At 42.3% G+C, this 13,214-nt stretch overlaps 1 protein-coding gene across 2 annotated transcripts in view; it reads left to right on the top strand.

Moving 5' to 3' along the window:
* The first annotated feature begins 241 nt into the window (after positions 1 to 241).
* The window catches only part of slc9a1a (solute carrier family 9 member A1a), a 39,460-nt gene continuing 26,487 nt past the window's right edge, over positions 242 to 13,214 (top strand). For both annotated transcript variants that reach the window (XM_012875044.3, XM_012875045.3), the window contains exon 1: positions 242 to 1,426. In XM_012875044.3, coding sequence (XP_012730498.2) covers positions 1,126 to 1,426 — 301 coding nt within the window. In that variant the 5' untranslated portion in view covers positions 242 to 1,125. The remainder of the gene's footprint in view (positions 1,427 to 13,214) is intronic.

Below are 13,214 nucleotides of genomic sequence, written 5' to 3' on the forward strand. Positions count from 1 at the left end.
GGACAATATTCAGCCTTATAATATCACTCTGATTGTAATAAATCAATATATGTTAACATTTTGGAATCAAACTGTCTATTATATTGTATTTCTTTTAATGAGACGCGTCTGTTTTTTACTCGAGTGTGAACCCTTTTCTTTTCTAATAAGGAGGCACCCGGAACTTCCCTCCCTGCCTGTAGGTGTCCCTATAGTCGAGCACCCCTCCTCTTTTCAGTCACCCCTCCTTCTCCTCCTCCCATCCAGGGAAACCTCCGCGAAAGGGTGTGCGTTTTGAAGGTTGTAAGAAGCTATAATATCAGTGGAGACGCGACGAGCCGCCGCATTAGAGCCTGGAACCGGAGCAACGCGCACCGGCCGTCTTTCCCCCCTCCTCTGTTGCCTCCCACCTCATCTTAGCCTCAGCTGCCCCGGCGAATACCAAGGTGTCCTCCCCGGCGAAACAGCGAAGATGCCGCTTACGCGGACGTCATCTAAAAGTTTGAATACCTGTGATGCGCAGCAAAAATGCGTCGTGGCAACTGTGCCGCTTTGCCTCAAGGTCACTATCTGAGTACCGCCGCCGCCTTTCGGACGCATTTCTTGGGGCAAGCGGAGGGGAAGAAGGGGGCGCAAAGGAGGAAGGGGATGCGGTTGTCTCTTCGCGTGCACTCAGCATCAGCAGCGACGTTTCTCACGAAAGACTAAAAGAGGAGAGAGGAGAGAGGGGGAAACTGGTAAAACACGTCCTGTCGGGAAACAAGCAGGTGGTCCCCCGTGGCCGGTGTTTTCCTGAGGTCAGGAACTCTGAGGCATCTCGCCGTTTCCTGCTTCCTACCAGCAGCCGCAGCGACGGCCTGTGACAGCGGCGGTTTCACCTGGCTGCTGCACGCGACGACGTCCAGTCACAACCGGCCGACGTCAACTGACACAAAAAAAATGGACCGTTGGTCCGGTTACAGGTAGCCGACCTGAACCGTCGAGCTGTTCGTGTTTGAGGAATTTTGAAAAACAAAAAACGATTTCAACATTACGTAGTTGAAGCCAACTCGACTTCCTTAAACTTGAAGGCGGAGTTTTTTTTCTCTCCCCCATTGTTTTTTTCCCCCCTTTTTACAAGTTGGTTTCTTGTTTGTTTTTCCAACAATGTTTTGGAGGAGAGCCGCGCACGGTCGGGTCGGTTTCCGACGGAGTTTACCGGAGCTGGGACTGCTCCTGCTGGCGACCCTGGTGCTCCTGGAGGGCTCCGTGCTGCCGCTGGGAGCAGCCAGCTCTCCGGAGACCGGCATCACTCCCGGAGCGGGGGTGAGCCACGGACATGCCGATAAGAACCACAGCGAAACCAAACACAAAAAGCCTTTCCCCGTCCTCGGCCTCAACTACGACAGCGTCAAAACCCCCTTCGAAATTTCCCTCTGGGTGCTTCTGGCCTCGTTGATGAAATTAGGTGAGTGTCTTTATCATGTGCTGGTCACGATTTAAGCTCAGCGGTTTTCAATAAAAAAAGTGTCCAATTCCCCATTTAAAGGGGCGTTATTAACGCACTTTATCTGGGGACCTCACCTGTTACACCTGTGTAGTCCAGTTTTCTCAGGTGTTGAGATGCAAAATTAAAATAAATGCATACATAAAACCTAATATTGAATACTGTCAAATGCATTTGCACATGTAAAGGTTTAAGGATACGTGCAACTTTACAAGATTATAATAAACTGCTACAATAAAGCCTTAGTCATCGCAATAAGTTTACTCCCATATTAGGATTAAGTGACATTGTGATATTATGTTAAATACTGAGCAGATGTATCACTTGCAATTACTCACTTAAAAAAAAAAAAATCATGTACTTTTACATCATCACAATGTCCGCTTCACTCTCCTTAAGCTTTAGGGTCATAAAGTTAAAAGTGGACCATTATCTAGATAAGATGTGAGCATAAAGAACAATGAAAGTGCATTCAAGAGCGGCAATTTAATTTAATTTAGATCTGGACAATAATTTAATAACAACATATATCAATAGATAGTGTGGTGTGGTTGGAAAAAATTGGTCACTAAAAAGTTCAATAGAACAGCTTTCTTTCCTTTTGCATTCTAGCCTATGGTGCAGGTTAATACTACGGTCATTAACATCCTCCCAGCCAATCACAGACCCTGGAACGCTCTGCTCTCTTTTAAAATAAAAGTTCAGTTTTGGTAAAAAGTTGGTTGAATGCAGGGTTGAGTTTGATTTCAGTGTTTTTGTGTTCTTTATCTGAAAATGGGTCATTAGGCGATTTTAGACCGAATTTACCAGGGAGGGCCAAGGTGGGGCCAGTGCTTTTCTCATAGGGGGGCATATAACAAAAGAATGAAACAATAAAACAGGGCAATATTTAATGTTTTAATAATATTAAGTGAGCCACTTGTGGCTCTGGAACCGCAGGTTTCAGACCCCTGATCTAGCAGATGAAAACTGATCCCGGCTCAATACGGCTGAAGCTAAACGTGAAAGACCTTCATTTTAAAATTCTTGCTAGAGTGAAACCTTAAAGGTAACAAATAAAATTGATCAAAGTGACCAATCAGTTATGTTTTCTTTGCGAGTGCATACAATCATAAGAGGTGTATTTAATTTTGTGTCTTTAGTACAGGGTCCATAACAGAGGCCAGGACCAGTTCTACAGGGGCACCGGCCCCTTTTGCACCCTGTCTAGAACCGCCCCTGTGCAACAGCATAAAATGACTGCATTCACACAATACTTAGTGGTTGACATATGGATTTTGATATAATGTGCAGCTCTAATTGAATTTAACTGTACTATGTCACTGCAAAGTACTAAGACTTTAGAAATTTCTACACTCTCTCTGGTTGCATAAAATGCTTTTCCGATTAAACTACTGCACCCTGCTGACTTGTTATATTTTATTTCTGTGTGTTACACTTGGTGTTTGCTCCATTTGTTACTAAACAAATCGCTTTGGTGTATATTTACCACAACAAGACCACGTGACCAAGAGTCTTGTATTGTGCATGCGCACAATGAGTATTGTGCAACTCCCAGCGGAGGTGCGTGAAGAAAGAGGCTGTAACCCTAACCCTGTAGATCAGGTTGGTGTCGACCATGGCGAGCTGTCGCTTTGCTGCGAGGCATTGCAGGACGATCTACTGGCTCTCAAGCTTGTTATATACTCCGTGAGAACCAAGTAATTTGTTCTTGTTGTCGGAGCACAACAGAGCCGATCACAGGACAGGCGGAGAACTGAAAGTAGAGGAGCAGACAGAAATGATAGCTCACAGTGTCCTCTGGCGCTATTTGGAAAGAATGTGAAAACTGGGAGCTTGCAGTGGTGCTACGGGGGTGGTGAGAGCCTCGTTTGGACAATTTATAGGGGAAATGCTGCAAGTGAGCACAATTTTTTTTTTGTGTTCTTCATTGGGTGCCATACTTGAATATATATCATGGGTTGTTTTTTTTTTTTTAATTAAGATTATCTTGCAAATGCGATTAATTGTGCAGCCCTAGTCCCAAGCTGAGTCTCGTCGTAAGACCAGCTACGGATCCTACTCCGAAGCTCTCCCTCGGTTCCGCCAAGTCTCCAGCCAAGTTCCTCCATCGGTCCTTCCCCTGGTCTCCCCAAAGGCCGCCTGCTCTCACCTGCCGAGCCGTTCGGATCCCGCTCACCCTCCATCAGCGTGCCTCCCTGCCTCACGGCCACCGTCACCACCAAGACCCAGACGCTCCACCACTGGGAGCCGCCCACTGAGTCCACTCTCCTCCATCTCCCCCCCGGAGCGCGTTCCCTCGCCTCCCGAAGCCCCTTGGCGTTCGTCGGCGCCGTGTAACTCTCCGTGCCTTCGCTCTGTGGTGCTCGCTAGTCTAATAAACGTCTTAAAACGTTCTCCTGCCTCCTGAGTGTCTCCTGCATGTGGGCCAAATGCCTCAAAACCATGACACAAATTATTAATTTAATAATTTTTTATTGGTTCAAGTTTAATTTTCAGTTCTAAAAACTGACAGCTAGTGTTTTGAAAATAATAAACGTGTTGAAACAATTTTCCCCGAATGGACTCGTTAGGCTTTTTAGCATTTTAATTAAACAAAATGTGAAAATAATAAAACGAAAGGGGGAGAAGCAGCACAGTCGTTGAAATGTTAGTCTGACAGGTATTTTTTATACATGATTGTCTGGTCCAGATCTTGTGAAATACGTTTCCTGCGTCTTCATTACAGAAACTCAGTCTCCACATTGAGGCCCCCATCCCCACGCAGATGAAACTAGGTGGATCCGCAAAGGGATTTTATCGTTTGGGCTGTTCGTCCACATGGATGTGGCGTTTCGTTTTTGAAACCGGGTACCGTCGTGGATAAATTTCAAAACGCGGTCTCTTAATTATGTGATTTAATCCTTTAACTGTCACGCTTCCAGAAAGTCTCTGATGACGGTGCCTTTGTGCCCCGCGGCATTCTTAGTAAGCATACTTACTAAGAATGCCACTGGTGAGCTTACAGAACACGTTTGACCAGAATAGCTCAATTTACTCAGTGAGAGGTTGAAACTTTGATGCTCTTGGCTCCTTAGAGCCGTACGCTTAATACAGGGAGGATTTCCCCATTTAAGGAATTCTTATCTTATCTTTTGAAGCCACATTGCCTCCCACAGTGACAATTGACCAACTCCTGATACTCTGTGGTAAAGCCAAGCCTTGCAATAATAGTTATGTAAACATTATTGTAAAAGAAATTAATGTTTTCCCTGAGTTGTCCCCTATCCAGAGGTCACTCAGCGTTTGTGAGCAGTTTGCCCGCTCGCCAAAATATTTCAGTGCAGCTTTCCTCTGCTGTTTTCGTCATCCGTTTCCTTTTTCTTAGAAGCCCTTTTTTTGTCTACAGCTTCTATTCCCCCGTCTGTCTCGTAGTTCCTTCTTGTAACGTGTTTCTGTCAGGACACCGCATTGTCCTCAGAGTTCCTTGTTTCTGTTTTTTCTTTTCTTCTTTCTCTGAGAGCCGGCAGCATGTCACTTGACTATTACATCAGGGGCCTGATTGAGCAGCAGCTTGCAGACAAGAAGGATGCTGCCTCAGTTTCTGGGCAAGAAGCCCGGCGTCTCAGGGGGGGCAGGAGAAGCAGAGGGTGACCACCTGACTCCGGTAGATTTTTTGCAGGCCAAAGCTCAGGGACGTAAAGGGAAAAAAATGCAGACGAAGCAAGGAGAATAAAAAAATTAACCGGCTGATGAGGAAATGGTAAACAGCAGACGAGCAGAAAAGAATTTGTCTCGAGGCTCTTAATAATCTCGTGGTTCTGAGAATAGATGGTGGGTGATTTAACGTTGCTGCTGCACTTTTTTTTTTCTTCCTGGTAAAAGATTTTCTGCTTTTACAGAGCAGAGCCACAGCCTGTTTATCTTTGTAGCTTGACTGCCAGAACAAGGTGCATCTCTCTGTTTATCATGCACATACTAAGAATTATTGCACCCAGTGAATATTCTTCATGACCAGGAATTGAGCACAGTCTTTAGTCATCCGTTATTTCTTTTATATATGACCATTTGGTAATTTCTTTGGAAACCTTTCATATCTTTTTTTTTTTTTTAATAAATTTTTTTTGTAGCTTCTTGGAATCTTCTTAATCTGCAATTCTCCAGATTTTCAGAGGGCTTTGTGGGGCCTCGGCTGCTTTTTCATTAATTTTCATTCCAGTACCTGCTCATTTTTAGTTGCTTTTTTTTCTCTAGTTTTTTTTTGCGCATAAAGCTTGATGGCTCTAAAGTATCGCTTAACATTCCCCCAGCAATAAAAGGCTCCTAAACTAAAGGGATGAATAAGCGCCGTCTACACCAAGTTGGCAGCTTAAAAAAGGAGCTTTTTAAAAAACAAAACTATTGTGAGGCCATTTTTAAAAAGCAGTTTCTTGCAGGATATACAAAACTGATTGGAGTTTGATAGGAAATACAATTTAAACTAAATCTTTATTGGACATTAAGATGCAGTTCAGATGCACTGCATCTTAAGGCCCAACACTTTTTTTTCCCCGTTCCTGCTGCATGCCCCTTCCCCGCTGCAAAACTGTGTATTCCTCTCAAGGTCTTAATGGTCTCCATTGTATTTTGAGCGACCACTCCCACACCATTTAAACTACCAACAGGCAGTTTGAATGCCGTTTGATCAGCCCAACATACTGGATATCTTTTCCTTAGAAGCTCCTCTTGCAACATCATTCACTATGCAGTTAATTTCTTTGAGGTTATATTATTTCATATACTACGAGTAACCATTTCATATATTTTTTATTTAGCCAACAAACACACGTCCACTTTCACCTTCTTTTGTCAGTTGTTTCAAAAAATATTTTCTATCTGTCATTAAAAAACACTTAACTTATTTCAATAATGATCTGCCATTTTAAGAAGGGCGTACTTGTATCAGACGTATATCTGATGAAAATCCTTCATTGGGGGTAATTTGGTTGTAGGTTACGCAACACTTTCAATGACAACTTCCTCTGCAAAGCTCACAATGTCAGAGGGCAGATGACTGGAATTATTGCCCAAAGAAAAGACGATTTCAGCTCGGAAAAAGCTTCATGAAGAAAATAATGTATTTTTTTCACACTAAGAAAAGCAAGCTCACTACATATGGAGTCTACGGGGCTTTATGGCTTTGATATCCGGGTTGCCGCCTCTACTGGGCCACACGAGTTGCATGGCACCAATGTAGCTCTTAGCAGCCATTCGATTGGAAGGAGCGCCATCAACTCGTAGACACTCAGCGTGGGTTTGTTCTACGACCCTCGTAGACTGTGTAGTCTCTGATGGTCAACAACATGTTGATGTCCACCCAACACAGGAAGCTTGGAAGGCAACTCGTGATTTTGCGTCTTGCAAACTCTGTTGACTTCCCCCGGATGAGCTGAATGCTGTATGTGGAGTTTCATGAGCAGACAAGCTTTGTGGTGGAACCACACAATGCCATTTTTATCCTTCACTGTGAATCTAGATGTGCCCACTTCAGCAACTTTTTTTTTTTTTTTTTTTTTGCCACAAGGTCGGTTGACATGTGTCGTCTTCCTCCTCATCTGATGTAGCCTCTACGTTTGAACTGTCCTGCTCAATCACATTATCAATCCGCCTTTTCTCCTGGTGCCTCTTTGGATGGGAGGATTTACTGGTTGCAAGAGCAGCTGCATCCTCATCATGTAAAGAATCGCCGATGTTTTCACTCTGAAATGTGAGGCTGCCCACTTCGCCACCATCATATTCAGATCTTCATCAATCAGACTTTCTCTATACTATTGCTAAAAGCCTCCTGACCACTGATCCTTCTTGGCTGCCTTGGTTGCGCCATAGTGAAGTCTGGGTCTATGTGCAAAGCATGTACATATATAAAATTAGTTGTTTTCTGCCCACAGCATTCACACTCCATCCTCCTCCTTTACTGAAACTCATTTGTGTGACACCCTTCGAGTTTCACAAAACTTTGCAGGCCAGAGTTGCTGACCTGCTAAACCAGATTGTCCTGTGTGTGGGTGGGGTGGGGGTTGCTCGCAGGGAAGGAGCTCAATAAACAATCATTTTTTTTACACAACCAAGGGAGGCAGTTGCTCCTATGTCAGACTTATTCAAACCTTTGGAAGGGGGGGGGGGGTTCTCTGCATACTAGTCTGCACTCTGGCATTTCTAGTAGCTGTCTCTTCTCCACCTCCATGTTTCTTTAAACAAAGACTCCCACAAAAACCTGTCATGGCTTAGTATTAGTGTAAAAGCTGAAGTATAATAGCGAACAGAACCTCCTACTATTTTCAGATCATATCTTTGATCTGCAGGGGTTTCTTTTTTTTTTTTTCTTCTCCACACCTCAATATCCGCTAACTGCTGCTGACGTGAAATGCAGGGTCCAAGCTCCCCCACACCCGACAACCGAGATAAGACGGAACAAGCGTGATATGATACAACCCAAAGACGGCACCGTAAGTGACCGTAGGAGCAACAAGAGCGACAAACCTTTATGATCCTTTAATGTCCATCTAATGTTAGGACAGAGATCAGCAGCATCTGATGCTGGTAGCTTGAAGAGGATGGCTCACTGCAATTCTGCTTGTGTCTGGGGGTTTCTGTAGTTCCTTCTATCAACTTTATTTCTTAAAAACTCAGAGAAACAATCCAGATTATCTGTCTTTAATCACATATTTGTTGGTCGCATGTTTATTGCAGAGCTTTCATCTAAAAGTAACTTTTAACACCATGAACGAGCCAGGATAATTATTTCTCTGGGCTTCTTCTGCTTTTTGAAAACGAAGCTTAAAGGTGGCATGGGAGCTCAGTTCTCATTGAATCTAAATTACATTCATTGTGATTGGGTTGCAGAGTCAATTTAGCAACGTTTTATCAATGCACAACATAAAAGCTATAATTGGCAGCAGAGGTTTCCTCATAAAGTGGTCTTTTAAGTTAGAGGGAGAAGTTTATCTGTAATCTGAAATGTAGCTGTAAACAGGAAAGTAAAATGACCTCGTCCCATATTCATGTTGGGATTGTAATATATAACACATTAAAGAGCAAAAGCTTTATAGACAAGCCTTTGCAGGCAGTAATTCCTAAAATAGGTTGGTACCTTATCAAATGTGCGCTTGGAACTGATTGTCCTAGTGAACTTTTGTGTTTCAGTCTAACATTCACCAGAGTAGACAGTGGGACACACCCGCGTTAATTACCTTGATTTTTGTGAAGCTAATTACGTCCTGCGTCCCTCAGGAAAGGTTGTAGCGGGTCAGCCTAGTCCAGTTGGGTTCACCGTCTTATTGTAATTTCAGAGCTGACCAGGTGCTCTCAGACGGAGAATGTCGAGAATGTCGCTGCAGCGCAGCAATCAATAAAAGCATGGGTTCATTCTGTGGCTGATATCTGAGCTGAGCTTGTGCTGCCGCTGGAGTTTGGCGGCAACCCAAAACTTGTTTCTGAGAGAGAGGAGCGTAAACAGCATCAGTTAAGTAAAGCCGTTTGGCCAAGATGTTTCTCTTCAGCTTTTGGGAAATGGGGAAACTTTTTTTATTCCATTAGGGTTTATGGCTTATTGTTTTGGTGATATTTGTTTAGGCATATGCAGTTACTCAGTCCAAATCGTAAAGAGCCATAAAACGATACCTTATTATCAGAGGTTTGGTTAAAAAAGCAATAAATCTTATCGCTCACAAAAGATACGGATGGATCAAATGGATGATACAGAAGTCCTATTTTTAAACGAAGGGTGGCCTTGTGATCTGAACTGCTGCTGATTATCTAACGGAGAAAAGGTTGTAGTGCAAATTAACTTGAAGCGGTTTTATTGTTGTCTCACTTGCAGTTTTTATCACATTAACCACAGTTTTTACTACATTATCATTACTGCAGTGCTTTTTAAGGACTAAACTGTTACACATTCACACAGAATGCTGGTACCTACAGCGATGTTCTGTCCTTGGCCTCTGATCCATTCATGAATTCTCACAAGGCGTTTGGGGTCAGAGGTTGGGAATGATTACAGCGTGACAGGACACACTGCATGTGTAGTTGTGTAAATGTGAGCTGAGATTTTTGTTGTTGTTAAACAGAGCAGAAAGTCCATCAGTATAGTTTATCCAGGACCTGCAGCTTGTTTAGCACTTTTTAGAACTCAAAGTTACCTAATATTAGTCTTATGAGTGAAATGTTAACATTTTGTGGTGCTGAGGCCTTTATTCATTAGTTGCTTGGCAGGAAGGAGGGCAGAAGAAGTGGGGAGACATGCAGTAGTAGGCAAATGTTCGGGAATTGAATCCAGAACAGCTGCTTTGTGGACTTTAATCACAATCTTGTTTTTTAATATGAGACAAAATTCTTCAAAACCCTACATTTGCTCTGTCCTGAGTAAGTCTAGGTTATTTAAAACTGCCCAGCAACAACCATTTCAACGCCTGACTTTATCTTCACAGATACTATGTTAGGAATGCTGAGGTTGTTAGAAACATGTAGTTACAGATTAGGCTGCTGCTTATAGAGACATACCCGTAACCTAGGAGGGAAAATAAATACCAGACATTGCCTTATATGATGTGCCAGTCTATTTTAAAAAGTCTAACTTTTCAGAACGAATGAATGAATAAATTAGTTGTTGCAGAAGAGGGAGGAAAACCATCAGTATTATGAGGTTTTTAAGGTGTCCTAATTTCCAATACTTGTGAAAGAAAAATCCCTGGTTGTTGTATTAGAAAGCACACCTTGAGCAAAGCTCAAGATGGTGTCACAAACTGTGCTTTGCTTATCTTTATGGTGTTATTTAGGTTAAGACTTAGACCAGAAGACTTCCAGGTTAATAGGCAAAGAGAGTTACTGACTTTCTCCTTATGTTAAAGACCATTGTAGTTGCATAACATTTCTATGGTGGAAAATTGAAGGCAATTATTTAGGAAATTCAGTAAAATCCATTTATCAGCAGCAACCCATTACTCACCGTCCAAGAACCTTCGACCTTCTTCTATTTGTAATTCTCAAAATTCAAAGCTCGTATAAGTTTAAAAATCGAGAAACGGCTAAAGCTTGGAGCATAAAGCAGGAGCCCGACAGTTTGGAAGAAAAATATCCAATGCTAAAACAGCAGACTGTAAGATTCACAAAAATAATTTTACGAAAATATGGTCTGTTTAGGCGCACATCAACCTACCTGAAACCAGGTAAATATTGATTACTGCTCTAAATACATGGTGCTGAAAGCTCAGGCACGATGAAGGGAGCACTGTGGCCGGATTATTCAGTTTGATGACGACTGATGAACCCGATGATGACCACATGAAGCAACAGTGGCTTTTTTTGTATGTCCATAAAAAAGTCTGTATCAATGAGTAATGGCTCTATGAGCCTCTCAATACTCACACACTGCTGTTTTTTTTTAGCCTACAATTCAACTTTCCATTTAAGGAAAATATTGAGTATGACTTCATCAGCTCCCAATATAACACAAATTGTAAAATCACACAGATTTTAACACAATTTTATATTGTCCTGATAAGGGCCATTAAAATACTATTTATTAATGTATGATGCCGCATGGAGGTGGCTTATGATGATTTGAGTTCGATTAAATTTTATTTATATAGTGCCAATTTATGATACATGTCATCTCAAGGCACTTTACAAAGTGAAATTCAATCAGATTATACAGATTGGTCAAAAAAAAAGTCCTATATAAGGAAACCCAGCAGATTGAATCAAGTCCTGACAAGCAGCATTAACTCTTCCTGAAGAAGCGTAGAGCCACAGGGAGAGTCGTCTGCATTGTTGACGGCTTGGCAGCAATCCCTCATACTCAGCAAGCATGAAGCGACAGTGGAAATAAAAACTCCCCTTTAACGTGAAGGAAAAACCTCCTGCAGAACCAGGCTCAGTATGAACGGTCATCTGCCTCGACCGACTGGGGGTTAGAAAAGACAGAGCAGAGACACAACAAGAGAGACAAAAAAGCACAGAAGCACACATTGATCCAGTAATCTGTTCTACATTATATGGTAATAGCGGGTGGTCTGTCTTCCCTGGATGATGTCACAGTTAACAGAATGTCAGACCAGATGTACCTACTATGAAGAAGAAAAAAATAAAAAACAATGCAGATTGGAGAACAGTAGGAGAACTCAGTAGTGAGAAAAATAGACCCTGATGTTCTCCAGCAGCCTAAGCCTATAGCAGCATTACTATAGAGGTAGCTCAGGGTAACATGAGCCACTCTAACACTCTAAGCTTTGTCAAAAGGGGAAGTTTTAAGCCTTTTCTTAAAAGTAGACAGGGTGTCTGCCTCACAGCCCAAAATTGGGAGTTGGTTCCACAGGAGAGAAGCCTGATAGCTAAAGGATCTGCCTCCCATTCTACTTTTAGAGACTCTAGGAACCACCAGCAGACCTGCAGTCTGAGAGCGAAGTGCTCTGTTAGGAACATACGGGGTAATCAGAGCTCTGATATAAGCTGTTTCTTTTATACCACATATTGATGTCAGCAGGTTATGAGAGTTATTTTAGTACTTTAATGTTGGGGGGGGGGATGAGTAATCGCTAAGGTAATGTTGTGTAGGTTTAATCTGGATTAAGTTAAGGTTTTTCTGGATAATTAACATTTTAATTCTCATTCAGTTTACACAATACAAAATCCCTAAGTACTTATAAAAAATATTAGCTAAGCTGATGTTTAACAATGAAATACAATGTAGCTGTACAGTAATGAAATCTGCTTTTCTGCAGCTGCCTCTTCCTCTTTCTTTTTGTGCCTCACCCTGGTATGCTGATATAGCCTGTGGTTTACCTAGCAATGAACACTTGATCTTGCCTGTTGCAACATTTCCTCTCTAAAGGATCCAATTTTCCTAGTAAAACAGTTCTCCTAATAGGAACTCAAAAGCCGTTGCAGGGGTTTATAGCATTAGGAGCGGCTGTCACAATACGTAGAACCAAAGGGGAACAGCAGGTTGTCCTGTGGATGCCTGTTTTCTTAAGAATGCCTTGTAGGAGAACAAAGGCAGAGGGAATCACAGAAATGATCTCTTCAGTCACTTTGTTGCGCATTTATCAGGGGAAAAAAATCATTTCCTGTCTGTAGTTGAGGCGCTCTGTTCTGCCAGCTGTCAATAAGTTCTCACATTAGCTTCTGAGGCTAAGGCTGCAGTCATAACTTTTGTTTTAAGCATTCATTTCATTGGCGGAAATTACAAGTTTACAGTTACATTGTATGTTACGTTGTCCGTTTTTACCTTTTATAACAAGTTATAAACAATGCTTATGGTAAAGAATGCTCTTAAATAATGCTAAGTAAATTATAAGAAGGATCACACACAGCTTTTGGTATTAAAACAGTTGCCATATAACAGAAACATGCTTGTAGGAATGTTCTCGTCAGTAGAAGATGGCACTGTTATGTTCACATGTAACACCAGGGGTTGTGTTGAATTATGCCCACACCAGGCAATAATAAATAATTCAAACCAATAGCAGACTTGCTCAACTGGTATTGCTCAATGGTCCGCATTAGACAATGAAAGGACGGCTCAGAGCTCCTTATCTGTAACACACCACTGTGGTCACGAACAAGACCTCCCTCGCTCCATAGTAAACGTGTTTCATGACCTTTCTGTGAAATCCAATCCGTGGTGCTGTTTGACAGCTGGTTCTGCAACCATAATTAAACAGACGTCCCATCAGTCACAATCTTCAACAAAAAGTGTTTTGAAATGTGTTTTTCTCTCTCTTTTGTGCTTGCT

Source organism: Fundulus heteroclitus, chromosome 3 (genome assembly GCF_011125445.2).
Source record: "Fundulus heteroclitus isolate FHET01 chromosome 3, MU-UCD_Fhet_4.1, whole genome shotgun sequence".
In the NCBI taxonomy this organism is placed as follows: Eukaryota; Metazoa; Chordata; class Actinopteri; order Cyprinodontiformes; family Fundulidae; genus Fundulus; species Fundulus heteroclitus.